At 48.0% G+C, this 27,159-nt stretch overlaps 1 protein-coding gene across 4 annotated transcripts in view; it reads left to right on the forward strand.

Annotated features, from left to right (window-relative positions):
• Positions 1–25,782, forward strand: part of SACS (sacsin molecular chaperone) — an 81,426-nt gene extending 55,644 nt beyond the window's left edge. For 2 of the 4 annotated variants that reach the window (XM_069602293.1, XM_069602294.1), the window contains 4 exons: positions 112–1,606; positions 2,317–2,408; positions 8,854–8,880; positions 12,893–25,782. In XM_069602293.1, coding sequence (XP_069458394.1) covers positions 112–1,606; positions 2,317–2,408; positions 8,854–8,880; positions 12,893–24,450 — 13,172 coding nt within the window. In that variant the 3' untranslated portion in view covers positions 24,451–25,782. The remainder of the gene's footprint in view (positions 1–111; positions 1,607–2,316; positions 2,409–8,853; positions 8,881–12,892) is intronic. The other 2 variants (XM_069602295.1, XM_069602296.1) reach the window with 1 other exon arrangement.
• Positions 25,783–27,159: the final 1,377 nt, after the last annotated feature.

A 27,159-nucleotide genomic window follows, 5' to 3' on the forward strand; every position in this document is an offset into this window, starting at 1 on the left:
TGTTTAGAATCCTGTGGCTCATGCTTCTCCACGTGTAACTGTGCAGTGTAATTGTGACTATCAGTGTCAGTATAGCTCAGAGTTGATGGTGACTTGAATTTTCCTTTGCAGATGTTCCTTGCATCTTTAGTGGTGACCAGATTGGCATGTTAGATCCTCATCAGACGCTGTTCGGTCCGCACGAATCAGGCCAGTGTTGGAATCTCAGAGATGACAGCAAAGAAATCAGCGAGCTTTCAGACCAGTTTGCGCCGTTTATTGGCCTTTTTGGAAGCACCAAGGAGACGTTTGTGAAGGGCAGCTTCCCAGGAACGTTCTTCCGTTTCCCGCTTCGGCAGCAGCCCTCCCAGCTCAGCGGGACCCTCTACAACAAGCAGAAGGTACTGGAGCTGTTTGAGTCCTTCCAGGCGGACGCGGACACGGTGCTGCTCTTCCTGAAGAGTGTGCAGGGCGTGTCCCTGCACGTCCGCGAGGCCGACGGCTCGGAGAAGCTGGTCTTCAGAGTGACGGCCCACGAGCCGGCAGCGCCGGCGCCAGAGCGGCCAGGGGCGGTGGAGGCGCTGGGGGCCGCCCTTAGTGACTACTGTGAGCGGGTGCCCAGTGGCGGCGTCACGTGCGTCACGTACCCCGTGAGCATCGTCCTGGAGGACGGGGGCGCCCAGGGCGCCCGGGAAACGTCTTGGCTGGTGTGCAACAGCGTGGGTGGCCGGGGCCTGAGCGCGCAGCTGGATGCACTGGCCGACGAGCTGCGCTTCGTCCCAGTCATCGGCATCGCCACGCCCCTGCCGGGCCCCGCCGAGGAGAATGGGGCCGGAGGCGCTGCGGCTGGGTTCTCAGGGAAAGCCTTCTGCTTCCTCCCCCTACCGCCCGGCGAGGAGAGCCGGACTGGACTCCCGGTCCACGTCAGCGGCTTCTTCGGCCTGACGGACAACCGCAGGAGCATCAAGTGGCGGGAGCTGGACCAGTGGAGGGACCCGGCCGCCGTGTGGAACGAGCTGCTCGTGCTGAGCGTGGTGCCCAGGGCCTACGCCGCCCTCATCCTCGACGCCATTGCCCGCCTGCGGGCTGGCTGCAGCCCCAGGCTGCCGCTCTCGGTGGCCGGGGTCTACGGGCTGTGGCCGGATGCTGCGCAGGTCAAGCTGCCCTGGCGGCCGGCGCTGGAGCCGCTGTTCCAGGAGCTCTTCCAGCACGAGGTGCTGCCCTCCCTGGGCGGCCACTGGGTCCCCCTGGAGCAGGCATGCTTCTCGGATCTGGACGAGGGCCTGGACTACGCCCCGGCCGTGCTCCGCTTCCTGCAGCGCTCGGGGAAGGAGGTGGTCCGGGCCCCGGCCCACCTGGCTGCCGCGGCGCAGCTCATGGCCTCCAGCGCCGGGCCGCTGACGCAGGTGACGCCTGCGTGGACCCGGCAGGTGCTGCGGAAGGCGGGCCTGGGCGGCGCGGGTACGCCCGAGAGGCTGCATCTGCTGGAGTTCGTGCTCTCCGACCAGGCCTACGGCGAGCTGCTGGGGCTGGAGCTGCTGCCGCTGCAGAGCGGGGCCTTCGTTCCCTTCTCCTCGTCTGCCTGCGACCAGGACGTGATCTACATCGCCTCAGAGGAGCACCCCAGGTAGGCGGGGCACACGTTGGAGTGCGTGCGGCCTTAGGGGGCTCTGCGGAGCTGCTCCGTTAGAAAGAACACACCGTTACGTTCTAAGGTGGAAGGGCCTGCATATGTTTATCCGTTAAAAAGCGGTCCAAGCCCTTGTTCCTGGAAATTCTAATAACAGAACGTAGAAAAGAATGGCTGCAAAGAGCTAGTAATAACTAAATTTAGTCAAAAGGAAATTATTTTGATGAAAATAAATTCACCAAAATAAGAAAGTGAAGTCGATCAGTCGTCTCCGACTGCCACCGTGTGAACTGTAGTCCACCAGGCTCCTCTGTCCATGGGATTCTCCAGGCAAGAATACTGGAGTGGGTTGCCATTTTCTTCTCCAGGGGATCTTCCCAACCCAGGGATCGAGCTCGGGTCTCCAGCATTGCAGGCAGACGCTTTAACTTCTGAACTACCAGGGAAACCCCAATTATAGCTCAGGATGCCTATTGACATTTCAGGGAATACAGTACATGTTTCTCTAAGGTGTTCTGGACCGTCCCTGGGTTTGCATGCTGCCTCAGGGTTTAAAGCCACACCTGGATAGTACTGGATTACAAGGATTGCGTGTGATTTGAGGTGTGCCTTATAACTTAGGTAAAATAGTGAGCACATATAACTGGCTTGAAATTATATCATTGGACTTATCTACTAAAAATTGCTGCATTTCTGTCACTTTTAAGGTCCCTTTTCCCAGGTCTGGAAGGAAGATTTCTTTTGGATAACTTGAAGCCTCACCTTCTAGCTGCTTTAAAGGAAGCTGCCCAAACCCGAGGTATTATAGCTATTTTAGCTTTTAAAAAATAAGTGTAATTATAAAAATGTGAACAATTTATGTGTTTCCTGTTAAGTTGAATGAATATGGAATTGCCTATTGGTCAGCAGCTCCATACAGTTCAACCTCATGTACTTGTGTTTTGAGATGTGTCAGTCGTGGATGCTGACGTCTGTCCGAATGCAAAGGCGGTCCTGTGTTTAGAAACCTGTGTTTAGGGTTAGGGTGTGCGGTGGTCCTCACTGCTGCACAGTGCCTCACGGGCCTGCAGTACTTCCCCATTTCTTTCCCCATTTTTGCCCCCGGCCTCCTCCCTGGTGGCCTGCGTGGCGGTGAGAGCACTGCTGTGGGTTAGGTGGACACACGAGGGGAGACGGGGTCCGCCTGCTCTGCCCCCACACCACCTGCCTCCAGGGTTCCACGTGGTTGTGTTGGGGTGGCTTTGGGGACCTGCACGTTGAAAAGAGACCTGTGCATCAGGGTCGGGAGGACTTCTGGGGCCGAGGCAGGAATGGGTGTCCTCTATCGGGAGTCCTTTTTAGGAAAAGACAGAATAATTGGGGGAAAAATCACCATGGTTCTGTTTAACCTTATCTTTCAACTTTTGTGAGCACCTTTGTAAGACTGTTGCCTGAACTTTTTGTTTGTTTGTTTATATTCTTTCAGCCACTCTTTTTTTTTTTTAAATTGAAGGATATTGAACTTTTTTTAAAGTTAGATATTGGCCTGAAAAATTCTGGGTTTGTTCTACTAGGTAAGGTTGTAAAGCGTGCTCTTTGTGACGTGTCTTTTGTACTGTGTGCTGGTTTGTTTTCAAAGGTAACGGCTAAAGGAAAGCTTGCTAATGGTCATGCACCTTCATTCCTGTAAATGGAAGCAAAAGGAGTTGGGGCTTGGGGTGTTGATTCAGGATGGAGTTCAGGGAGGCTGTGGGCAATGCGGTGTGAGCCGGAGGGGGTCCGGACGCTGCTGTTCCCTGTGTCAGGAGCTTTAGAAGAGCCTTGTGGGGAGTCTAAATGTGGATTCTTTCCTATGACTCTGCCATTCTCTGCTCCAAAGTTTTACAAGTTCTTACTTCCCAAGTTCTCTATTAGCTTCTTATGTAAAACATTACATTGCAATACAGTGTACACACAGAAAAGTATACTTATCTTAAACATAGGCCTGGAAGTTTATAAGCTGAACACGCCCAGATCAGAACCAGAAGACTGGCCGCCTCTCCGAGATAGTCCCGACCACCCAAGGGCGACTGTGACCCTGACTCTCGACAGCACAGATGGACTCGGGGCTTCCTGTGGGGGGAATCCATGTGCCCACAGTCTGCTGCGGTCACTTGCCCTGAATTTGGGATCGTCTAGTTTGGTGTCCGCAGTTGCAGACCGTTCTTTCTCACAGCTGTGCTGTTTCATTGTGTGGTTTCACTTTGTTTTGAAGGGAGAATTTTTGTTCATGTGCATTAGTTTCTGAGGTAGGTAGGGAGTTGGAAATCAGTTGAAAATAATTCAGAATCAAATCAGGTTCAAAGGGTAGAAGACCAGCAGGATAATGTTGGTCTTACTTAGAATTTTCAAGTACTTTGTGGCACAGGGCATGGCCACAACCTCTTCTCTAGCCTCGCATGAGTGGGGACCTATTGTAATATTTTTGGGATGAGTTACATTTATCTATTGTTAACTCAGTAATTTGACATCTTTGTAAAGCTGAGTCTTCCCACTCTGTGTGTATTCTCATTTTCTCATCTACTATGAGTTCTGATTTGTTATTTTGGAATCATCTGTAAACTCCGTGTTTTATCTCTGGTTCCCGGTTCTACACTAGAAGGGATGTCTTTGCTGTTATTGTCACCTGTGATGTGCAGCTAGTTATCCCAGGAGTTGTCTTCACTGTCAACTTATCTGGATTTAAGTATTAATATTAGCCTGCCACCCTTGTGATTATTTAATCATCCTGGTCTCTAGCCTTTCTGGTGTCTTTAGCTGACCATGTGGTGAAGGGACTGCCTCCCGAGCATCCTTCCTGTTGTTTTGTATCATTAGTTTCAGACAGAAATGTATTTTTGATGTCACTTTATCCTGATGAACAGATTTACTGCTTGGAGAACATTATGGTGTAGGGCCAGTGGGGACTCAGTAATGACCCCTTTGCTTTCCTTTCCTAGGACTCCAGTTGGTGAAGGAAGCTGCAGAGAGGAACCAGTGGGCAGACCTTACTGGTCAGCCCTGCGTCACTGCGGTGACCCTGGTCTTGGGGGCATGGCTTAGGGCACACTGTGGGCCTGTACTGTGACCTCTGGGGTGAGATGGACGAGCTCACCAGGCTGGTCGCAGGCGGCACGGGGGACCTCAACTTCCCAGCATGCCCTGCACTGCGGAGCTGTGGGAGCTACCCCGGGCGTCCCCCTGGGCAGGGGCAGGCATTTCCTTCCTACACTGAGCAGTCAATGAGCCAGTCATCTTGCTGGTGTGTGGGGCAAGAGTATGAGAAGAGAGGCCGAGAGGGCTGCATCTGTGGCGCTCCCTTCCTATGGTGGGAACGTCACAGATGTGAAACGTCAGTGAATCTTTTTGGCTGCAAAAAGAGATTATGTGATCCTTTTGCTGACACAAAGCACTGTGGGCTTCTCTTTCCTAATTATAAGTAAAACCTGATTGGCCACATTTGGAAGTAAAGCTGCATGGGAAGTGTTTTTTTTTGGCAATGGGTGTAGCCCCAACAAAATACCTCACCATGTGACAGTTTTATCTTCCACTTGTTTCACATGTAAAATCCTCAGCTAAGTACTATGGTACTGATTGTACTCTCACTATTTAACTCTGTCACCTCTCATTTGCAGTTGTACGCTTCAGTTCAGTCAGTCAGTTAAGTAGCTCAGTCGTGCCTGATTCTTTGTGACCTCATGGACTGTTGCACGCCAGGCTTCCTGGTCCACCACCAACTCCCAGAGCCTAACTCATGTCCATTGAGTCGGTGATGCCATCCAATCATCTCATCCTCTGTTGTCCCCTTCTCCTCCTGCCTTCAATCTTTCCCAGCATCAGGGTCTTCTCAAATGAGTCAGTTCTTCACATCAGATCACTAAAGTATTGGAGTTACAGCTTTAGCATCAGTCCTTCCAATGAATATTCAGGACTGATTTCCTTTAGGATGGACTGGTTGGATCTCCTTGCTGTCCAAGGGACTCTCAAGAGTCTTCTCCAACACCACAGTTCAAAAGCATCAATTCTTTGGTGCTCAGCTATCTTTATAGTCGAACATCTATACATGACTACTGGAAAAACCATAGCTTTGACTAGATGGACCTTTGTTGGCAAAGTAATGTCTCTGCTTTTGAATATGCTGTCTACGTTGGTCATAACTTTACTTCCAAGGAGCAAGTGTCTTTTAATTTCATGGCTGCAGTCACCATCTGCAGTGATTTTGGAACCCCAAAAATAAAGTCTGTCACTGTTTCCACTGTTTCCCCATCTATTTGCCATGAAGTGATGGGACCAGATGCCATGATCTTAGTTTTCTGAATGTTGTTTTAAGCCAACTTTTTCACTCTCCTCTTTCACTTTTGTCAAGAGGCTCTTGAGTTCTTCATTTTCTGCCATAAGGGTGATGTCATTTGTATATCTGAAGTTATTGATGTTCATCCCAGCAATCTTGATTCCAGCTTGTGCTTCATCCAGCCTGGCATTTCTCATGATGTACTTTGCATATAAGTTAAATAAGCAGGGTGACAATATATAGCCTTGATGTACTCCTTTCCCTATTTGGAATCAGTCTGTTGTTCCATGTCCAGTTCTAACTGTTGCTTCCTGACCTGCATACAGATTTCTGAAGAGGCAGGTCAGGTGGTCTGGTATTCCCATCTCTTTAAGAATTTTCCTCAGTTTGTTGTGATCCACAGAGTCTTCTCCATTTGGGGGAAACAAAGCCAACCTTGACTTTAGTTTGCTTTCTGTGTAGTCCAGCATCTGGGGGAGTGGCACATGCTTGTCGTCTGCACTTGCTCACCATCTGCATCTGTTGTCTCTGCAGACGCACTTTTCATTCAGTGCAATAAAATTGCCTGACTGAGATCACCAGTTAATGACTTTTTAAAATTTATTAAATCCAGTGAAATTGTTTTGTTCTTCTTACCTGGTCCCTCTGAGGCTTTGCTCCTACTGGTCACTCATCTTTGAATCCCCGGCTCTCTCATTGTCCTGATACTTCTTTGCCTGCTTTTAAGAATTATTTGTGAATTCCTGTTCCTTAGTTGACCCCTTAATGAGGGTTAGTTCAGGAACTCCTTATGGTCTTTGGGCCTCCTTGTTCACCCAGGTCCCTTGATCACACACGTGTAGAGGTCTGTACGTCTTCTGCTGGTGCCCAGTTTCAGGACTCACAGTGCAGTGCAGGGTAGGGGGTATGGGCCCAGGCTCTGTCAGTGCACAGATCTGGGCTCAGACTTGATTCCTCCATTGTGTGACCTTCAACAAATTACCTGATCTCTGTGAACCTCTTTCCTCATCAGTGACATCCTTCGAGAAAAGTGTATCTAGGGCGCTTGAGATTCAACTACATGAAATGAAAGATTGTTTTCTTTCTTACAAGTGTAATGAAATGAGAATAAGGGTTGAGTGGAGGATGGCAGGCAGTCCCAGCCTACCAGCTGAATTTTATCCAGTTTGCATGATGGCCATCAGGCAGGCTATTGACAACCTCTCCAGTGATATTTTAGTTTGGCAGGCTTTCTCTGAAGATAAGCTAGTGTGCATGGAGCATGTAGTTTAACATGAAACCTGGCTCATGAGAAACACTGTTGTCATTCTGTCCGTGGAGCTCCTCAGGGAGCTTGAAGTCCATGCTTTCCCCACTCGAGTCCTCATCTTGTGTCCATATCTGTCTCTCCTCTTGTGTGATCTTTCCTTGTGAGCACGGCACCATTACCACCCTTGTTCTCGTGTCTCTGGGCTCTGGGGATGGAATTTCTGCATCGCCCTTCTCCGGCTGTGTTGTGAGCCCCCTGGGCCTCCTCCTTGCCGTGCTCATCTCATCACCGTCCGCTAATGGGTTCCAGTGTGTGTCCTGGCTCCAGACAGGTCCGGTCTTGTTTGTGTGGCCTGTGGGGTTCCCGTGACTGGCCTCCAGAGACCAGAGTTCCCTTCATCCGAGAGAGCAGAGCCCTGTGAGGTTTGTCACCCCGACGCGGCACAGTGCCCACTTCGAGGTGGACGCTTGGTAAAGTTTTCTTTTACACGAATTCAGGTTTTTGCGTATCTGTGTTTCTGCACACAGCATCCCCTTTGCTTAAAATACTCTCCTGCACCCTGCTTGTGGGCTTGTGTTCATCTCTTTGCCTTCAACCCACAAGCCTCCTCCATGGAGAGGCTCTCTGTGCCACCCACTGCCACCCCTCCCTCCCCCCCCCCCACCCCGCCACGCCCCTGCCCCTGTAGGCCGCACAGACCTGTGTCACTCAAGCCTGTCACGGCCCTTTTAATCCTCTCTGCCTGATCATAGCCCCGGTTTCCTGGGCCAGACAGACTAGGAAGCCACCCGCTAGTCTCTTTCATGTTCCCAGTGCCAGGTTGATAGGCTGATGCTGAGCTTCTGTTGCTCGGCTAGGTGGGATGAAGCTGCGGGGACGGGGATGCGAGCAGGCAGATGCTTGTAGTGTGGCCGTGAGTCAGAATTTCTTTTCAAATGCATATCTTCTGTGTCTTATTTGTTCTCCACCTTCATCCTCCTCTGAGGGACAGAGACACTGAGGCTGAAAGAGCTTGAAGGACTTAGGACTCTCTGGAGCTTTAGAGTTGGGGTGAAGATTCTGTTGTTTTGTCTTTTCTATTACAGGTTATTTCTGTATTAAGTTACTTGAGTAAATGGGTGACTCTTGGAAGTTAGAAGAGCAGGTAAATGGGTTTTGGAGGAAGTAGAAGAAAAGCAGTTGAATCAGACATATGGTAGGAATGCTTCATAATTTGGATTTAGTTTATATTGAAAGTGAAAGTTTATATTGAAAGTGTTCAGCCATGTCCAACTCTTTGCAACCCCATGGACTATACAATCCATGGAATTCTCCAGGCGAGAATACTGGAGTGGGTAGCCTTTCCCTTCTCCAGGAGATCTTCCCAACCCAGGGATTTAACTCAGGTCTCCCGCATTGCAGGTGGATTCTTTACTAGCTGAGCCATAAGGGAAGCCCAAGAAAACTGGAGTGGGTAGCCTATCCCTTCTCCAGCAGATCTTCCTGACCCAGGAATTGAACCTAAGTCAATTATATTGAAGTATATCCTTAAATCTTATATGTATATTCTGCTATGTTTGGAGTTTGTTTATGGCTTTTCTTTTACATAATGATGTGTAAGATTCTGAAAACAGTGCTATCTTAAGATTCAGAATAATTGTTGTAGCCATTATGTGAAAACTGTGACAATTCTGGCTTTTTCTAAGAATGAATTTAATTATATTCTAGCACAACAACTTCTCTGGGGATACTCAGGTATGATGACTGACTAAATGTTGTATTCATTTGCAGCCTGATGTTTTTGTTCATTTGATTCTTTGAATCCTGCTTTTTCATTTACCCCAGTAGCTAGAAGTTGTATCAGTGTTATTTTCTGGTGCTAACAATTAAAGGAGAGAGGAAACTATACTAGTAGAGTACATAGGTGGTTGTTGCACACACCACAATCAGGCCATGCTTCAGTTCATAGAACATTTAGTCTCAAATGAAACAATTATGCTGAGATTGGTATTTAAGCTGTGGGATTTAATGGAAGGGTGAGAGTGCCCACACTTGTTACATGATGAGATTGAAATGGACAGAGGGACATCCATTCTAGGATCTCTGTCGGTGAAGTGTCAGTTATTGACTGTCTTTTTATAAAAAGTTTTGATAAACTTGTACTATTTTCCTCCAGTTTGTGTTTCCCTTGGAAAATCAGGATATGAGATTAGCTTTATAGAAACTTTTTATAGTAAGCATTATTTTTGGAGTTAGTCTATTCCTTGAAGCTAAAATTAATTTAGAAGCTAAGTCACTGTTATAGTGATAGTTCATGTAAGTATTAACCTTGTTTTCTAGCTTGTAAGAAAAGTGGCTGATCCCTCACAGCTACCGTGACTGCATTCCTACATCTTTAAGGAGTGATCACAGCGAAAGGCAGAGTCTTCTTGTCAGCAGGCTGCATGGTTAGCCACCTGCCCAGGGTGGGGGTGCTGTGGGTCGTGTCGGCCACCCCCCGACTTGTTGTCTGTCTCCTGTTCAGGCTGGAAGCGAGGGCGGCGCTGCAGTGCCACTGCTGACTTCTGCTCGCAGTGCTGTTCTGAGCCAGCCTGGTGCCCTGTGGAGTAGAGGGAGGCTTCCCTGGGCCCTTGCAGAGCGCCGGGAGCACCGGGCTCACCACCGAGCTGCCCTCTCCATCCCTGTGTGCTGCTTTTCTGTCCTTTGTTTCCTTTTTCTTCCTTTGAAGATTTGACTGACAGATGGCCTACAGTTTAACTGGCACCTCATCTTATTTTCAAGTGGACTGTAGCATCCTGTCTCCATCCACGTGGAAAATCTTCCTCAAAGTGAGGGCTGAACCGTAGATTTAGCATGCTGACGGTTTTACCTTGAGCTGACCCACAGTAAAGCACAAACCAGTCTGAGCAGAGTTGTTCCTAAATAGTTACAACTGATAAACGCTCTCTGTCTCTAGAAACATGCCTGGCATGAAATACTTAAACTCTTTTGACAATGCCAATAATTCTAAAGGCAGGGCCACAGAAGCACAAGTCATTTAATAAACTCTGTTGAATTATTTTATGAATATTGGTTGAGGTGCTTCACAATTTCAAGGGTGCCCCAATCCAGGGCATGGAGACATTTTTCTGTGTTAACATTTATACTTAAGGGTAAAAGCTGAAAGCTTAACTACAAAATAAACAGAAATCAGAACTTCAGGTTTAATTGACTTCTGTGCTTAGAAATGTCTCTTACTACATTTTCTCTCTCCTTTATTTTCCATGATTTGTTTCATCAGAGCATGACTGGCTAATCGCATGTTACATGTGGTGTGTGCAAGCACATGTTACATGTGGTGTATGTGTGAATCACATGTTACACATGGCGCACACAATCGCATGTTTCATGTGGTGTGTGCATATTGTTGACATTTTATTTGCACATTGATACTAGACAGCTGTCCTGAAGGTAGGTATGTGGCTTATAGGCTGCTGAATTCCATGCAAGGTTATTGGACAGGATTATCTGCAGAGTGCATGTTGGGTGGCAGTTATTAACATGAAACACAGTGTGCTGCACATTTGGTTTTTCTGTTTTTTGAGTGTTCTGAATTTTAATTTCTAACTCTTTTTTTGTATCTTTGGTATTATATCCTTGCCTTGTGATTTGGATATTTTATTATAGTTAATTCAGTAAGCATTTTTCAGAACATTAAAAATGAATTAAAAAATAATATTTTAATGGGACTCACAGACCAAGGAGGCTGTGCTAGTCAGACTATAGACAGATTTTGTGACTTCTTAAACACTACTGCCTGACTCACCCTAAGTGACATAGTGTCAGTTCAGTTCAGTTCAGTCGCTCAGTCGTGTCCGACTCTTTGCGACCCCATGAATCGCAGCATGCCAGGCCTCCCTGTCCATCACCAACTCCCGGAGTTCACCCAGACTCACGTCCATCGAGTCAGTGATGCCATCCAGCCATCTCATCCTCTGTCGTCCTCTTCTCCTCCTGCCCCCAATCCCTCCCAGCATCAGAGTCTTTTCCAATGAGTCAGCTCTTTGCATGAGGTGGCCAAAGTACTGGAGTTTCAGCTTTAGCATCATTCCTTCCAAAGAAATCTCAGGGCTGATCTCCTTCAGAATGGACTGGTTGGATCTCCTTGCAGTCCAAGGGACTCTCAAGAGTCTTCTCCAACACTGCATACTGTAGAAACTGACAACAATCAGGACATGGGTACTGGTGTCTTTAATAGCTGCAGAAGTGTGTCCTTGCTTAAACTTCTGTGGCAGTAATTTTAAATGTCTTATTGTAACATGAGAGAGAATCTTCTTGGTAGAAGTTAAGGCCATCTCCCTGGTGTGTGAGTCTGTGAAATAAGAGTGTCATTCCCTGGTTAACAGATAATGATGGACAAAATTTCAAGGGGCTTGAGGTGTTCCCCTTTTTATTTTTTTCCAAAATTAGTCTTTCCAGGGTCTAGATATTATATGTATGCTAGGGAAAAAATGAAATGTTAGTTTGCATAATATTGAATTTGCGATGCTTTTTATTTCCTTGTATAGGCAAATACATACCCACAGGTATATTATGTTATTTTAAAATTTCATTATTCCTGGTATTGTAGACAAATGCACAGAAACACAAAATGTGCTTAGAAATAAAATGTTATTTTCTAGACCAGTGGCTGAAAATCAGCAAACATGTTTTTTCCCCAGAGGAAACCTTACTAGCCTCCTGGTTTATCAACAGTCCCAGAGTGCTGCTACCTGGTGGGGAAAGCATGCCATCACAGCTGGCCCCGGTGTCCCATTGCTTATCCCTGAAGCACTGCTGCCAAGGCCAGAGTCCAGAAGAGTGCCCTTTCCTGGGTGATAAGCACAAGTGAACTCTGCCTCGGAGGGTCATGGCCGTGCTCCCTGCCTGGACACGCACAGAGCATCTCAGAGCTGTAACCTCGGCCCCTTCCTCTCTCCAGGGAGCCCTCAAGTTCCAGAGAGGCCGTACTAGCCCCCTCTCCTCAAATGTCCAGTCGTGGTGGACAGGAAGCTCCAGGGCCCTGGCTGCCTCAGCTCCTGCAGCCTGGGTCAGCTAGGACAGGGACATCAGTCCCCGTACCCTCACCTGGAGCCTCGCTTTATCCTTTCAGCTGCTCGGCTCCTGGGAGCACCACAAAGAAAAATTCTTACAGGGCCTGCTTATAAATTATCCTTAAATAAAATGAGGCTTCTTTAAGCTTTATTCACATTTTCTTTGATGCTCTTGTTTGTGGTCAAATCACCACTAAAAATTATTTTCCATGTTGATTCCATTTGTATGATACTATAGGGTAATTTTTTAAACGCATGTAAATGCATTCTATATATTTATTTGAAATAAGCACTTCCAGGGCTTCCCTGGTGGTCCAGTGGCTGAGACTCCGTGCTCCTGATGCAGGAAGCCTGGCTCAATCTCTGGCCGGGGAACTAGATCGCACTTGCTACAACTAAAGGTCCCACATGCTTCAGTGAAGACTGAAGATCCTGCATGTCACAGCCAAAACCTGATGCAGGCAAATAAAATAAATAAATAACATTTATAAAAAAATAAAGTAAGCAATTTCCAGAGAAAAATATTACTTCTCTAGGCTCTGTCAGCACAATTATGCCAAATTGTTGCGTTTTTACAGTGTGCTTAAAACTCTCAAAGTGACTGTCTAGGCCTATCTAATATGCAAGAATATGCAAGTTAAATAAGCAACAGTAGACTTGTATTTACTTATAGCATCTCTTTATGTGACTTGCAGGAAGACCCTGCACTCAGCTTCAGCTCCTGAATCCAGAACGCTTTGCACGTCTTATCAAAGAAGTAATGAACACATTCTGGCCTGGCAGAGAGTTGATTGTCCAGTGGTACCCATGCGATGAAGACAGAAAGCACCCATCTGTGTCATGGCTTAGGATGGTGTGGAAGCATCTCTACGTACATTTTTCAGAGGATCTGACTTTATTTGATGAGATGCCACTCATCCCCAGGACCCCACTAGAAGAAGGGCAGACGTGTGTGGAGCTCATCAGACTCAGGGCTCCTTCATTAGTCATTTTAGATGATGAGTCTGAAGCACAGCTTCCAGAATTTTTAGCAGACGTGGTACAGAAGCTTGGAGGGATTGTCCTTAAAAAATTAGATGCCTGCATACAGCACCCACTTATTAAAAAATATATCCACCTGCCCTCGCCAAGTGCTGTGCTGCACATCATGGAGAAGATGCCTCTGCAGAAGCTGTGTAACCAGGTTGCTTCACTGCTTCCAACTCACAAAGATGCCCTGCGTAAGTTCTTGGCCAACTTGACTGAGAGCAGTGAGAAGGAGAAGAGAATAATTCAGGAGCTGACAATATTCAAGCGCATCAACCATTCATCCAGCGAGGGTTTGTCTTCCTACACCAAGCTGAAGGGCTGCAGGGTCCTGCACCCTGCGGCCACACTCCCGGCAGGCCTGCGGCTCTCCATCTCAGTGGTCGACAGCAGCGACGAGGCCACCATCCGCCTGGCGAACCTGCTGAAGGTGGAGAAGGTCAGGACCACCAGCTGCTTGAAGCTCATCTTAAAAGACATAGAAAGTACATTTTACTCTCAAGAAGAGGTGACACACCTTGTGCTATGGGTCCTTGAGAACCTGTCCTCTCTCAAAAGTGAGAACCCCAATGTGCTTGATTGGTTAACGCCGCTAAAGTTTATTCAGCTCCCACCAGGGCGGCTGGTGATGGCCAGCGAACTCTTTGACCCTGACGTAGAGGTGTTGAAGGACCTCTTCTATGACGAAGAGGAAGCTTGTTTCCCGCCCTCGGCCTTTACCTCCCCAGACATCCTTCACTCTTTAAGACAGATTGGCCTGAAAAATGAAGCCAGTCTCAAAGAGAAAGATGTTGTGCAAGTGGCTAAAAAAATTGAAGCCTTACAGGCCAGTTCTTGTCCAAATCAGGACACTCTCCTGAAGAAAGCCAGGACACTCTTACTGGTTTTAAATAAGAACCCTGCCCTGCTGCACTCGTGTGAAGGGAAGGCGACCCTAAAGAAGATAAAATGGGTTCCAGCTTGCAAGGAAAGGCCCCCAAACTACCCAGGCTCCTTAGTCTGGAAGGGCGACCTCTGTGAGCTCTGTGCGCCCCCTGACATGTGCGATGCAGCCCATGCCATCCTGGTTGGCTCTTCAATTCCCCTCGTGGAAAGCGTCCATGTAAACTTGGAGAAAGCTTTAGGCATCCTCACAAAACCTGGTATCAACGCCGTCTTAAAGCACTTTAAGATCGTTGTGGATTGGTATACATCAAAGGCCTTTAGTGATGAAGACTACTACCAATTCCAACATATTTTGCTTGAAATTTATGGATTCATGCATGATCATTTAAATGAAGGGAAAGATGCTTTCAGAGCCTTAAAATTTCCATGGGTTTGGACTGGCAAAAAGTTCTGTCCTCTCACCCAAGCTGTGATAAAACCATTCCATGATCTTGACCTTCAGCCTTATTTGCATAGTGTGCCTAAAACCATGGCAAAGTTCCACCAGCTGTTTAAGGCCTGTGGCTCAATAGAGGAGTTGACAGCAGATCATATTTCCATGGTCATTCAGAAGGTGTATCTCAAAAGTGACCAAGACCTCAGTGACCAGGAAAGCAAACAGAATCTTCATCTTATGTTGAACATTATCAGGTGGCTTTACAGCAATCAGATTCCAGCAAGCCCCAACACACCAGTTCCTATACATCATAGCAAGAACCCTTCCAAGCTCATCATGAAGCCAATTCATGAATGCTGCTACTGTGACATCAAAGTTGATGACCTGAATGACTTACTGGAAGATTCTGTGGAGCCGATCATTTTGGTGCATGAGGACATACCCATGAAAACTGCAGAGTGGCTGAAAGTCCCATGCCTCAGTACAAGACTAATCAACCCTGAGAACATGGGCTTTGAGCAGTCAGGACAACGAGAACCACTGACAGTAAGGATCAAAAACATTCTGGAAGAGTACCCTTCGGTGTCAGATATCTTTAAAGAGCTCCTTCAAAATGCTGATGATGCAAATGCAACAGAATGCAGCTTCATGATTGACATGAGAAGAAACATGGACATCCGAGAGAATCTCCTGGACCCGGGGATGGCGGCGTGCCACGGGCCGGCTCTGTGGTCGTTCAACAACTCCCAGTTCTCAGATTCAGACTTTGTGAACATAACCAGGCTTGGGGAGTCTCTGAAGAGGGCTGAAGTTGACAAGGTTGGGAAATTTGGTCTTGGGTTCAACTCTGTGTACCACATCACTGACATCCCTGTCATTATGAGCCGAGAGTTCATGATAATGTTTGACCCAAACATCAACCACATTAGCAAGCACATTAAGGACAGGTCTAACCCTGGGATCAAAATTAACTGGAGCAAACAGCAGAAGAGACTCAGGAAGTTTCCTAATCAGTTCAAGCCATTCATGAATGTGTTTGACTGTCAGTTGCCCCTGACGGTGGAGGCACCCTACAGTTATAGTGGGACTCTGTTCCGACTGTCCTTCAGAACCCAGCAGGAAGCCAAAGTGAGCGAGGTCAGCAGCACCTGCTACAACACAGCTGACATCTACTCTCTGGTGGATGAGTTTAGTCTCTGTGGACACAGGCTCATCATTTTCACTCAGAATGTAACCTCCATGTACTTGAAGTACCTGAAGATTGAGGAAACCAATCCCAGCTTAGCACAGGACACAATAATCATAAAAAAAAAACCATGCTCCTCCAAAGCGCTGACCACACCTGTCATCAGTGTTCTAAAAGAAGCCGCTAAGCTCATGAAAACTTGTGGCACCAGTAACAAAAAGCTCCCCGCCGAGGCCCCCAAGTCGTCTTGCATCCTGCAGATCACAGTGGAGGAATTTCACCACGTGTTCCGAAGGATTGCAGACTTACAGTCACCACTTTTCAGAGGTCCAGAAGATGACCCGGCTGCTCTCTTTGAAATGGCGAAGGCAGGCCAATCCAAAAAACCGTCAGATGAGTTGCCCCAGAAAACCGTGGATTGTACCACGTGGCTGATCTGTACCTGCATGGACACGGGGGAGGCACTCAAGTTCTCCCTGAGTGAGAGCGGGAGAAGGTTGGGCCTGGTACCATGTGGAGCTGTGGCGGTTCTCCTTGCTGAAGTCCAGGACCAGAAGTGGGCTGTGCGGCCACAGGCTGGAGAAGTGTTCTGCTATTTACCCCTGCGGATAAAGACGGGATTGCCAGTTCACATCAACGGGTGCTTTGCTGTTACTTCAAACAGGAAAGAGATCTGGAAGACAGACACGAAGGGGCGCTGGAACACCACCTTCATGAGGCACGTGGTCGTGAAAGCGTACTTGGAGGCTCTCAGTGTGCTGCGTGAGCTAGCCGCCAGCGGAGAGCTGATGGACTACACTTACCACACTGTGTGGCCTGACCCCGACCTAGTGCATGACGACTTTTCTGTCATCTGCCAAGGGTTTTATGAAGACATCGCCCATGGGAAAGGGAAGGACTTGACGAGGGTCTTCTCTGACGGGTCCACGTGGGTCTCCATGAAGAACGTGAGATTTCTGGATGACTCCATACTTAAAAGAAGAGATGTTGGTCCAGCCGCCTTCAAGATATTTTTGAAATACCTCAAGAAGACAGGGTCGAAAAACCTTTGTGCTGTTGAACTTCCTTCTTCGGTAAAGCTAGGATTTGAAGAAGCTGGCTGCAAACAGATACTGCTGGAAAATACATTTTCAGAGAGACAGTTTTTTTCAGAAGTGTTTTTCCCAAATATTCAGGAAATTGAAGCAGAACTCAGAGATCCTTTAATGAATTTTGTCCTAAATGAGAAAGTTGATGAGTTCTCAGGGATCCTCCGTGTTACCCCATGTATCCCCTGCTCTCTGGAGGGGCATCCTCTGGTTTTACCGTCAAGATTAATCCACCCTGAAGGACGAGTCGCTAAGTTATTTGATACTAAAGACGGACGATTTCCTTATGGTTCCACTCAGGACTATCTAAACCCTATTATTCTGATCAAACTAGTCCAGCTAGGTATGGCGAAGGATGACATTTTGTGGGACGACATGCTGGAGCGTGCAGAGTCAGTAGCTGAAATTAATAAAAGTGATCACGGCGCTGCTTGTCTACGAAGTAGCATCCTGTTAAGTCTTATTGATGAAAAACTGAAGATAAGGGATCCAAGAGCAAAGGATTTTGCTGCAATGTATCAAACAATCCCCTTCCTCCCATTTCTGACAAAGCCGGCAGGTTTCTCTTTGGATTGGAAAGGCAACAGCTTTAAGCCTGAAACCATGTTTGCAGCAACTGACCTCTATATAGCTGAGCACCAGGATATAGTTTGTCTTTTGCAACCAATTCTAAATGAAAATTCTCATTCCTTCAGAGGCTGTGGGTCTGTGCCCTTAGCAGTGAAGGAGTTTCTGGGTTTGCTCCGGAAGCCCACAGTTGAGCTGGTTGTAAACCAGCTGAGAGAAGTTGCAAAGTCAGTTGATGATGGGATCACGTTATACCAGGAGAACATCACCAATGCTTGCTACAAATACCTCCACGAGGCAATGATGCAGAGCGACAGCACCAAGACGGCAGTCACTGAAAAGCTGAAAACCTTTAGCTTCATTCTCGTTGAAAATGCGTATGTCAACTCAGAAAAGGTGGCTTTTCATTTAAATTTTGAAGCAGCCCCATACCTTTATCAGTTGCCTAATAAATATAAAAATAATTTCCGTGAACTTTTTGAAAGTGTGGGTGTGAGGCAGTCTTTCACTGTGGAAGATTTTGCCCTCGTTTTGGAATCCATAGCTCAAGAAAAAGAAACCAAACAAGTAACAGAAGAGAATTTTCAGCTCTGCCGGCGAATAATCAGTGAGGGGATATGGAGTCTCATTAGAGAAAAGAAACAAGAATTTTGTGAGAAGAATTATGGCCACATAGTATTGCCGGATACTAACCTTAAGCTTCTCCCTGCGAAGTCTCTGTGCTATAATGACTGTCCCTGGATAAAAGTGAAGGATAGCACTGTCAAGTATTGTCATGCAGACATACCCAGGGAAGTAGCCGTGAAACTGGGTGCAGTGCCAAAGCGGCACAAAGCCCTGGAACGGTATGCATCCAATGTGTGCTTCACAACACTGGGCTCGGAGTTTGGGCAGAAAGAAAAACTGACCAGCAGAATTAAGAGCATCCTCAATGCCTATCCTTCAGAAAAGGAGATGCTGAAAGAGCTGCTTCAGAACGCTGATGACGCGAAGGCCACGGAGATCTGCTTCGTGTTTGACCCCAGGCAGCACCCAGCGGACAGGATATTTGATGATAAGTGGGCGCCCTTGCAGGGGCCAGCGCTGTGTGTGTACAACAACCAGCCTTTCACAGAGGATGACGTCAGAGGGATCCAGAACCTGGGCAGAGGCACCAAGGAAGGGAACCCTTGTAAGACCGGGCAGTACGGGGTGGGGTTCAACTCCGTGTATCACATCACAGACTGCCCCTCCTTCATCTCCGGCAACGACATCCTGTGCATTTTCGACCCTCACGCCAGGTATGCGCCGGGGGCCACGTCCGTCAGTCCTGGACGCATGTTCAGAGACCTGGATGCGGATTTCAGAACTCAGTTCTCGGACGTTCTGGATCTTTACCTTGGAACCCACTTCAAGCTGGACAACTGCACGATGTTCCGGTTCCCTCTCCGTAACGCAGAGATGGCAAAGGTTTCGGAGATCTCATCAGTTCCATCATCGGACAGGATGGTCCAGAACCTCCTGGACAAGCTGCGGTCAGATGGGGCAGAGCTGTTAATGTTTCTTAACCACATGGAAAAAATCTCTATCTGTGAAATAGACAAAGCCACGGGTGCCCTGAACGTGCTGTATTCCGTGAAGGGCAATATCACTGATGGGGACCGGCTGAAGAGGAAGCAGTTTCACGCGTCTGTCATCGACAGTGTCACAAAGAAGAGGCAGCTCCCAGACATCCCAGTGCAGCAGGTCACCTACACCATGGACACCGAGGACTCTGAGGGGAGCCTCACCACATGGCTCATCTGTAACAGGTCTGGCTTCTCCAGCATGGACAAGGTGTCCAAGAGCGTTGTGTCAGCTCACAAGAACCAGGACATCACGCTCTTCCCTCGTGGGGGCGTGGCCGCCTGTATCACCCACAACTACAAGAAGCCCCACAGGGTCTTCTGCTTTCTGCCGCTCTCTTTAGAGACGGGGCTTCCATTCCACGTGAACGGCCACTTTGCACTGGACTCGGCCCGCAGGAACCTGTGGCGAGACGACAACGGGGTCGGCGTGCGCAGTGACTGGAACAGCAGCCTGATGACGGCGCTCATCGCACCCGCGTATGTGGAGCTGCTGGCCCAGCTAAAGAAGCGCTACTTCCCCGGCTCTGACCCAACGCTGTCGGTCCTGCAGAGCACACCCATCCATGTTGTCAAAGACACGCTGAAGAAGTTCCTGTCGTTCTTCCCTGTCAACAGGCTGGACCTCCAGCCAGACCTGTACTGTCTGGTGAAGGCGCTGTACAGCTGCATCCACGATGACATGAAGCGCCTCCTTCCAGTGGTGCGTGCTCCCAGCATTGACGGCTCCGACCTGCACTCCGCCGTTATCATCACCTGGGTCAACATGTCCACCTCAAATAAAACCAGGCCATTCTTTGACAATCTACTGCAGGATGAGCTACAGCACCTTAAAAACGCAGATTATAACATCACCACACGCAAAACAGTCGCAGAGAATGTCTACAGGCTGAAGCACCTGCTCCTGGAGATCGGCTTCAACCTGGTTTATAACTGTGACGAGACTGCTAACCTGTACCACTGCCTTGTGGACGCCAACATCCCCGTGAGCTATGTCACCCCTGCTGATGTCCGGGCTTTCTTAATGACCTTTTCCTCCCCCGACACCAACTGCCATATTGGGAAGCTGCCCTGTCGTCTCCAGCAGACCAACCTGAAGCTTTTCCACAGTTTAAAACTTTTAGTCGATTATTGTTTTAAGGACGCAGAAGAAAGTGAGTTTGAAGTGGAGGGCCTGCCCCTTCTCATTACCCTGGACAGCGTTTTGCAAACTTTTGATGCAAAACGTCCCAAGTTTCTAACAACATACCACGAACTGATCCCATCCCGCAAAGACCTGTTCATGAACACGCTGTACTTGAAGTACAGCAATATTTTACTGAACTGCAAAGTTGCGAAAGTGTTTGACATTTCCAGCTTTGCCAACCTGCTACCCTCTGTGCTGCCCCGCGAGTACAAGACCAAGAGCTGCACCAAGTGGAAAGACAGCTTTGCCAGTGAGTCTTGGCTGAAGAATGCCTGGCATTTCATCAGCGAGTCCATGAATGTGAAGGAGGACCAAGAGGAGACAAAGCCAGCCTTCGACACCGTCATGGACACCCTGAGAGACTGGGCCCTGCTCCCGGGAACAAAGTTCACTGTGTCGGCCAACCAGCTCGTGGTCCCTGAGGGGGACGTCCTGCTCCCGCTGAGCCTCATGCACATCGCTGTCTTCCCAAATGCCCAGACTGATAAGGTCTTTCATGCCCTCATGAAAGCTGGCTGCATTCAGCTGGCTTTGAACAAAATCTGCTCCAAAGACAGTGCATTTGTCCCTTTGTTGTCCTCTCACACGGCCAACATAGAGAGCCCCACAAGCATTTTGAAGGCTGTGCATTACATGGTCCAAACCTCAACGTTTAGAACTGAAAAATTAGTGGAAAATGACTTTGAAGCACTTTTGATGTATTTCAACTGCAATTTGAATCACTTGATGTCCCAAGATGACATAAAAATTTTAAAGTCACTTCCATGCTACAAATCCATCAGTGGTCGCTACATGAGCATTGTGAAGTTTGGAACATGCTACGTGCTTACAAAAAGTATTCCCTCCGCCGAAGTGGAAAAATGGACGCAATCATCATCCTCTGCATTTCTTGAAGAAAAAATACACTTGAAAGAACTGTATGAGCTGCTGGGTTGTGTACCTGTGGATGATCTTGAGGTATATTTGAAACACCTCTTACCAAAAATTGAAAATCTCTCTTATGATGCAAAACTAGAGCATTTGATTTATCTCAAGAATAGACTGTCGAATGTTGAGGAGCTGTCTGAGATTAAGGAACAACTTTTTGAAAAGCTGGAAGGTTTATTGATAATCCACGATGCTAACAACCGACTAAAGCAAGCAAAGCATTTCTATGACAGAACTGTAAGAGTTTTTGAAGTTATGCTTCCTGAAAAATTGTTCATCCCGAAAGACTTCTTTAAAAAACTGGAACAACTTATAAAACCCAAAAATCAAGTTGCATTTATGACCTCCTGGGTAGAATTCTTAAGAAACATTGGACTGAAACACATCCTCTCTCAGCAGCAGTTGTTGCAGTTTGCTAAGGAGATCAGTGTGCGAGCTAATACGGAAAACTGGTCTAAGGAAACGCTGCAGAACACGGTCGACATCCTTCTTCATCACATATTCCAGGAACGAACAGATCTGTTTGTGGGGGACTTCCTGAAAGAACTGTCTCTGATCCCCTTCTTGTGTCCAGAGCGGGCCCCTGCAGAGTTCATCCGATTTCACCCTCAATATCAGGAGGTGAACGGGACACTCCCCCTCATCAGGTTCAGCGGCGCCCAGGTGAACCCAAAGTTCAAGCAGTGTGATGTGCTGCAGCTGCTGTGGACGTCCTGCCCCATCCTCCCAGAGAAGGCCACGCCCCTGAGCATCAGGGAGCAAGCAGGGAGTGACCTCGGCCCCCAGGAGCAGCTGGAGCAGGTTCTGAGCCTGCTGAATGTGAACCTCGACCCCCCCGTGGACAAGGTCATCAACAACTGCAGGAACGTGTGCGCCATCACGACGCTGGACGAGGACATGGTCAGGACTAGAGCCAAGGTCCTGAGGAGCATCTACGAGTTCCTCAGTGCCGAGAAGAGGGAGTTCCGCTTCCAGCTGCGGGGTGTTGCGTTTGTGATGGTGGAAGACGGCTGGAAGCTCCTGAAGCCAGAGGAGGTGGTGATCAACCTGGAGTACGAGTCTGATTTCAAGCCATATCTGTACAAGCTGCCCTTAGAGCTGGGCACCTTCCACCAGCTGTTCAAACATTTGGGTACTGAGGACGTCATCTCCACCAAGCAGTACGTGGAGGTGCTGAGCCGCATCTTCAAGAACTCGGAAGGGAAGCAGCTGGACCCGAACGAGATGCGCACTGTCAAGAGGGTTGTTTCTGGCCTATTTAGGAGTCTGCAGAACGACTCTGTCAAGGTGCGGGGCGACCTGGAGAACATCCGGGACCTCACACTCTACCTGCCAAGTCAGGACGGCCGACTGGTCAGGTCGAGCATCCTGGTGTTCGACGACGCCCCGCACTACAAGAGCCGGATCCAGGGCAGCATCGGGGTGCAGATGCTGGTGGACCTCAGCCAGTGTTACTTGGGGAAGGACCACGGCTTCCACACCAAGCTCATCATGCTCTTCCCTCAGAAGCTGCGGCCACGCCTGCTGAGCAGCATCCTGGAGGAGCAGCTGGACGAGGAGACCCCCAGGGTGTGCCAGTTTGGGGCGCTGTGCTCACTCCAAGGCCGGCTGCAGCTCCTGCTGTCCTCTGAGCAGTTCATCGCGGGCCTTGTCAGGATCATGAAGCACGAGAATGACAACGCCTTCCTGGCCAACGAGGAGAAGGCCATCCGCCTCTGCAAGGCCCTCCGTGAAGGGCTGAAGGTGTCCTGCTTTGAGAAGCTTCAGACCACACTACGGGTGAAGGGCTTCAACCCCATCCCCCAGAGCAGGAGCGAGACCTTTGCTTTCCTGAAGCGGTTTGGGAATGCCGTCATCCTGCTGTACATACAGCACTCAGACAGTAAGGATATCAACTTCCTGCTGGCCTTGGCCATGACACTGAAGTCAGCGACCGACAACCTGATCTCTGACACGTCCTACCTAATTGCTATGCTGGGCTGCAACGATATTTACAGGATCAGTGAGAAGCTTGACAGCCTAGGTGTGAAGTATGACTCTTCAGAACCATCGAAACTTGAACTACCAATGCCTGGCACACCAATACCTGCTGAGATTCATTACACCCTGCTCATGGACCCCATGAATGTCTTTTACCCGGGAGAGTACGTCGGTTACCTTGTCGATGCTGAAGGCGGGGACATCTATGGGTCGTACCAGCCAACGTACACGTACGCCATCATCGTACAAGAGGTTGAAAGAGAAGACGCCGACAACTCAAGCTTCCTAGGAAAGATTTATCAGATTGACATTGGCTACAGTGAATACAAAATCGTTAGCTCTCTGGATCTGTACAAGTTCTCACGGCCAGAGGAGAGCTCCCAGAGCAGAGACAGCACCCCCTCCACCCCCACCAGCCCCACGGAGTTCCTGGCCCCCGGTCTTCGAAGCGTTCCACCCCTCTTCGCTGGGAGAGACGGCCTCAAGACCCCGTCTTCCAAGCATCATTCCCCCAAAAAGCTCAAGGCTACTTCTCTCCCAGAAATTCTAAAGGAGGTGACGTCTGTGGTGGAGCAAGCCTGGAAGCTTCCTGAGTCGGAGAGGAAGAAGATTATCAGGCGGTTGTACTTGAAATGGCACCCTGACAAAAACCCAGAGGACCACGACATGGCTAATGAGGTTTTCAAGCATCTGCAGAATGAGATTAACAGGTTAGAGAAACAGGCCTTTCTCGATCAAAATGCAGACAGAGCCTCGAGGCGGACGTTTCCCACCTCGGCCACCCGGTTCCAGTCGGAGAAGTTCTCCTTCCAGAGATTTTACACATCGTGGAACCAGGAGGCCACGAGCCACAAATCCGAGCGGCAGCAGCAAAATAAAGAGAAAGGCCCACCGCCAGCTGGGCAGACGTACTCCCAGAGGTTCTTTGTCCCCCCTACTTTCAAGACGGTCGGCAACCCGGTGGAGGCGCGCAGGTGGCTGCGCCAGGCCAGGGCCAACTTCTCGGCTGCCAGGAACGACCTGCACAAGAACGCCAACGAGTGGGTGTGCTTCAAATGCTTCCTGTCTGCCAAGCTGGCTCTCATCGCGGCCGACTATGCCGTGCGGGGCAAGTCCGATAAGGACGTGAAGCCAACGGCCCTGGCTCAGAAGATTGAGGAGTACAGTCAGCAGCTGGAGGGCCTGACCAACGATGTCCACACCCTGGAGGCCTATGGTGTGGACAGCTTGAAGACCAGGTACCCTGACTTGCTGCCCTTCCCGCAGATCCCCAATGACAGGTTCACGTCTGAGGTCGCCATGAGGGTGATGGAATGTACTGCCTGTATCATCATAAAACTTGAAAACTTCATACAACAGAAAGTGTGAGGCAACACTGGGGGAGAAGCGGGGAGCTAGGTCCTGGACATGTCGTAGCACAAATATGACTCACTGTCCTTCCTTAAGCCTCATCGCCAGCATTCAGGGATGGTGAAGCACATGGGAGTTGATCAGGTAGAATCTCGGCCTTCTTATTAACGTGGATGTCCACAGGGGACCTTGACCTGAGAGAGTAGTGTTTCGAGGCTGGTGGTGAACTTGAGCTTGCTGGATGTGGCTGGCTGGCCGGCCAGCACCTCTGTGAACTGCACTTTACACACCAAAGCTCAGTGGTCTGTTAGATAGAGTCTCTGGGTCTCTGGTTGGTGGTGGAGGGTGGGAGGAGTTAGTTTTGTGTTTTTGATGTATGCAGTATTTTTGAAGGAGCTAATGAAACACTGGACATATCATTGGTTGAAACAAATTAAGGATATTAGGTCTGTGGAGCTTTATCGTTTCTTTAAGCAGATCCTCTTGGGTGCATTATCAGCTGGATCTGATTATGAGCCTGTTGCAGTTTTACATACTAGATACTCAGCACATGTGTAACATGGTACAGTATTTTATCCTGAATACTACTTGATTGAGACTCTGCAGCCAGCCTCCACTGGGGTTCCCTGAGTGCCCTTCACATCCTCTTCCTGGAGGTCCCCCTCCCTGGGCCTGCAGGCATCCCAGATCATGAAGATGGCATTACGGGAGACCCAGTGGTGGCCCCTGTTCTCGCTGGATGTGAATATTGTTTTGAGAACCGCTTGCCAAAGCCACGCCCGTCACCTGTGAGGGCATTTGCTTGATGTTTGTTTGTATGTGTTTCCCACAAACGCCCTAATTTATATGGTGTGGTTGGACAGGATGTGATCTTTCATTGTCTAAAGGTGCTGCACTCAACATTTTTTGTCCTTCAACATGGCACTTAGTGGAGTTTTTTTTTTTTCCTTTGGATTTCACTCTGAAGACATTAAAAAACTGTAAAATCATGTGACAATATCCAGTAGGTTATAAAAGAGGAATTATCAGCTTGTGTCTTCCCCATGAATAATTCAGAACTGATGTTTAATTTTTATCATGTTTGAATGTCCTATGAACGTTATATCCCTTGCAGAATATAAAAGATGATAATTAGTTTATTTAAGTGTGCTGGCTGTAAATGATGTGCAGTATAATATTTTATGCAATTAAGGGCTTATGGGACATATTACCACTTTTTTTACTTGTACTGGTAATAAGGAATGTTTGCGCCTCCACTATTGTATTGCTTCTGGATGTGAGCCATGTGATGATTTCTGCTATTATAATAAGTGCCACAATTTTAATAAAGCAAATGTACATATGAAGTCATTATAACTGGTATTTCTTGAGAAATAGTTCCTTGAAAATCAAACTTAGTATCTTCCTGTATTAAGATTTGACATGCTGTGTATATGTGTGTTTATTGGAAATACTAGGATAGAACTTTCCTATATATTTTATACTGGAATTTTAAGAGGTTTCTTTTTATGATTGAGTATAAAGTACTTGGTATATACTCAGTTTATTAGGTGCTCATTGATTTTGTTAAGAGTTGATTTTATTTCACCTTTTAGGGAATGCGATTAGTTGACATTTATGATTTTTGTTGTTCACTTGCTAAATTGTATCTGACTTGCAACCCCCCCTCCCATGGACTGCAGCATGCCAGGCTTCCCTGGCCTCCCCTATCTCCTGGAATTGGCTCAAATTCATGTCCACTGAGTCATGATGCTGTCCAACCATCTCATCTTCTGTCGCCCCCTTCTCCTTTTGCCTTCAATATTTTCCAGCATTAGGGTCTTTTCCAATGAGCTGACTCTTTGCATCAGGTGGCCAAAGTATTGTAACTTCAACATATGTGATACACATACGTATTTGGAAATATATGAAATAGAATTATTCTGTAGTAGAGGCTGGATGGATTCCTTGCTTCAGGGAAGGGCTGTGTGCTGGGCTAGTTCACACCTGAGCCCTAACAGGTGGGCGATGTTCCTCTTATACCTGAGGCACAAGTTTTCAAACCCTACACACCAAACTTGGGGTTCTCTGTCCCAGGCCCCCCCCCCCCAGTTCTGGGTCTCCAGCTACCTGGGACTTTTAAGTTCTTGCTACTTTAAAACTCAGATTCAACACTTAGAATGTATTTTATTGCTTTTGGATATTAAAATGTACACAGAAAATTTTGGCTTTTATGATAGTTGATGTAGTTGGAATTTTGTTTTTTCTAGACTTCCTTTAACAGAAAAATTATAGGTCTGCAGTCCTTTCCATGAAGCCCTTGCATACAAATGTATTTCAGAATTTGGATTTTAGAAAGTTAATACTACTGTGTATAAACTGGGTTTAATGAGGCTTTTCCATTGGGGGTCTGGAGAAGGAAATGCAACCCACTCCAGTACTCTTGCCTGGAGAATCCCATGGAGGGAGGAGCCTGGTAGGCTACAGTCCATGGGGTCTCTAAGAGTTGGAGACGACTGAGTGACTTCAGTTTCACTTTTCCATTGGGGGTGGGGGTTGGGCCACTCCCCTTTAATCAAACACAGTGAAACCATGAACACCCACCCACCCTAAACTACACAGACCTGAGAAACAGCCTCATCTAAACTTAGATCAGGTTTTGCTGCCCAGAGTTTACAGCAGATAGATTTGGGAAGTTTTCATTATTTGAAACTTTTAGATTTTGAAGTTGAGGGCAAAGAATTTTGG

Source organism: Ovis canadensis, chromosome 10 (genome assembly GCF_042477335.2).
Source record: "Ovis canadensis isolate MfBH-ARS-UI-01 breed Bighorn chromosome 10, ARS-UI_OviCan_v2, whole genome shotgun sequence".
NCBI classification, from domain to species: Eukaryota; Metazoa; Chordata; class Mammalia; order Artiodactyla; family Bovidae; genus Ovis; species Ovis canadensis.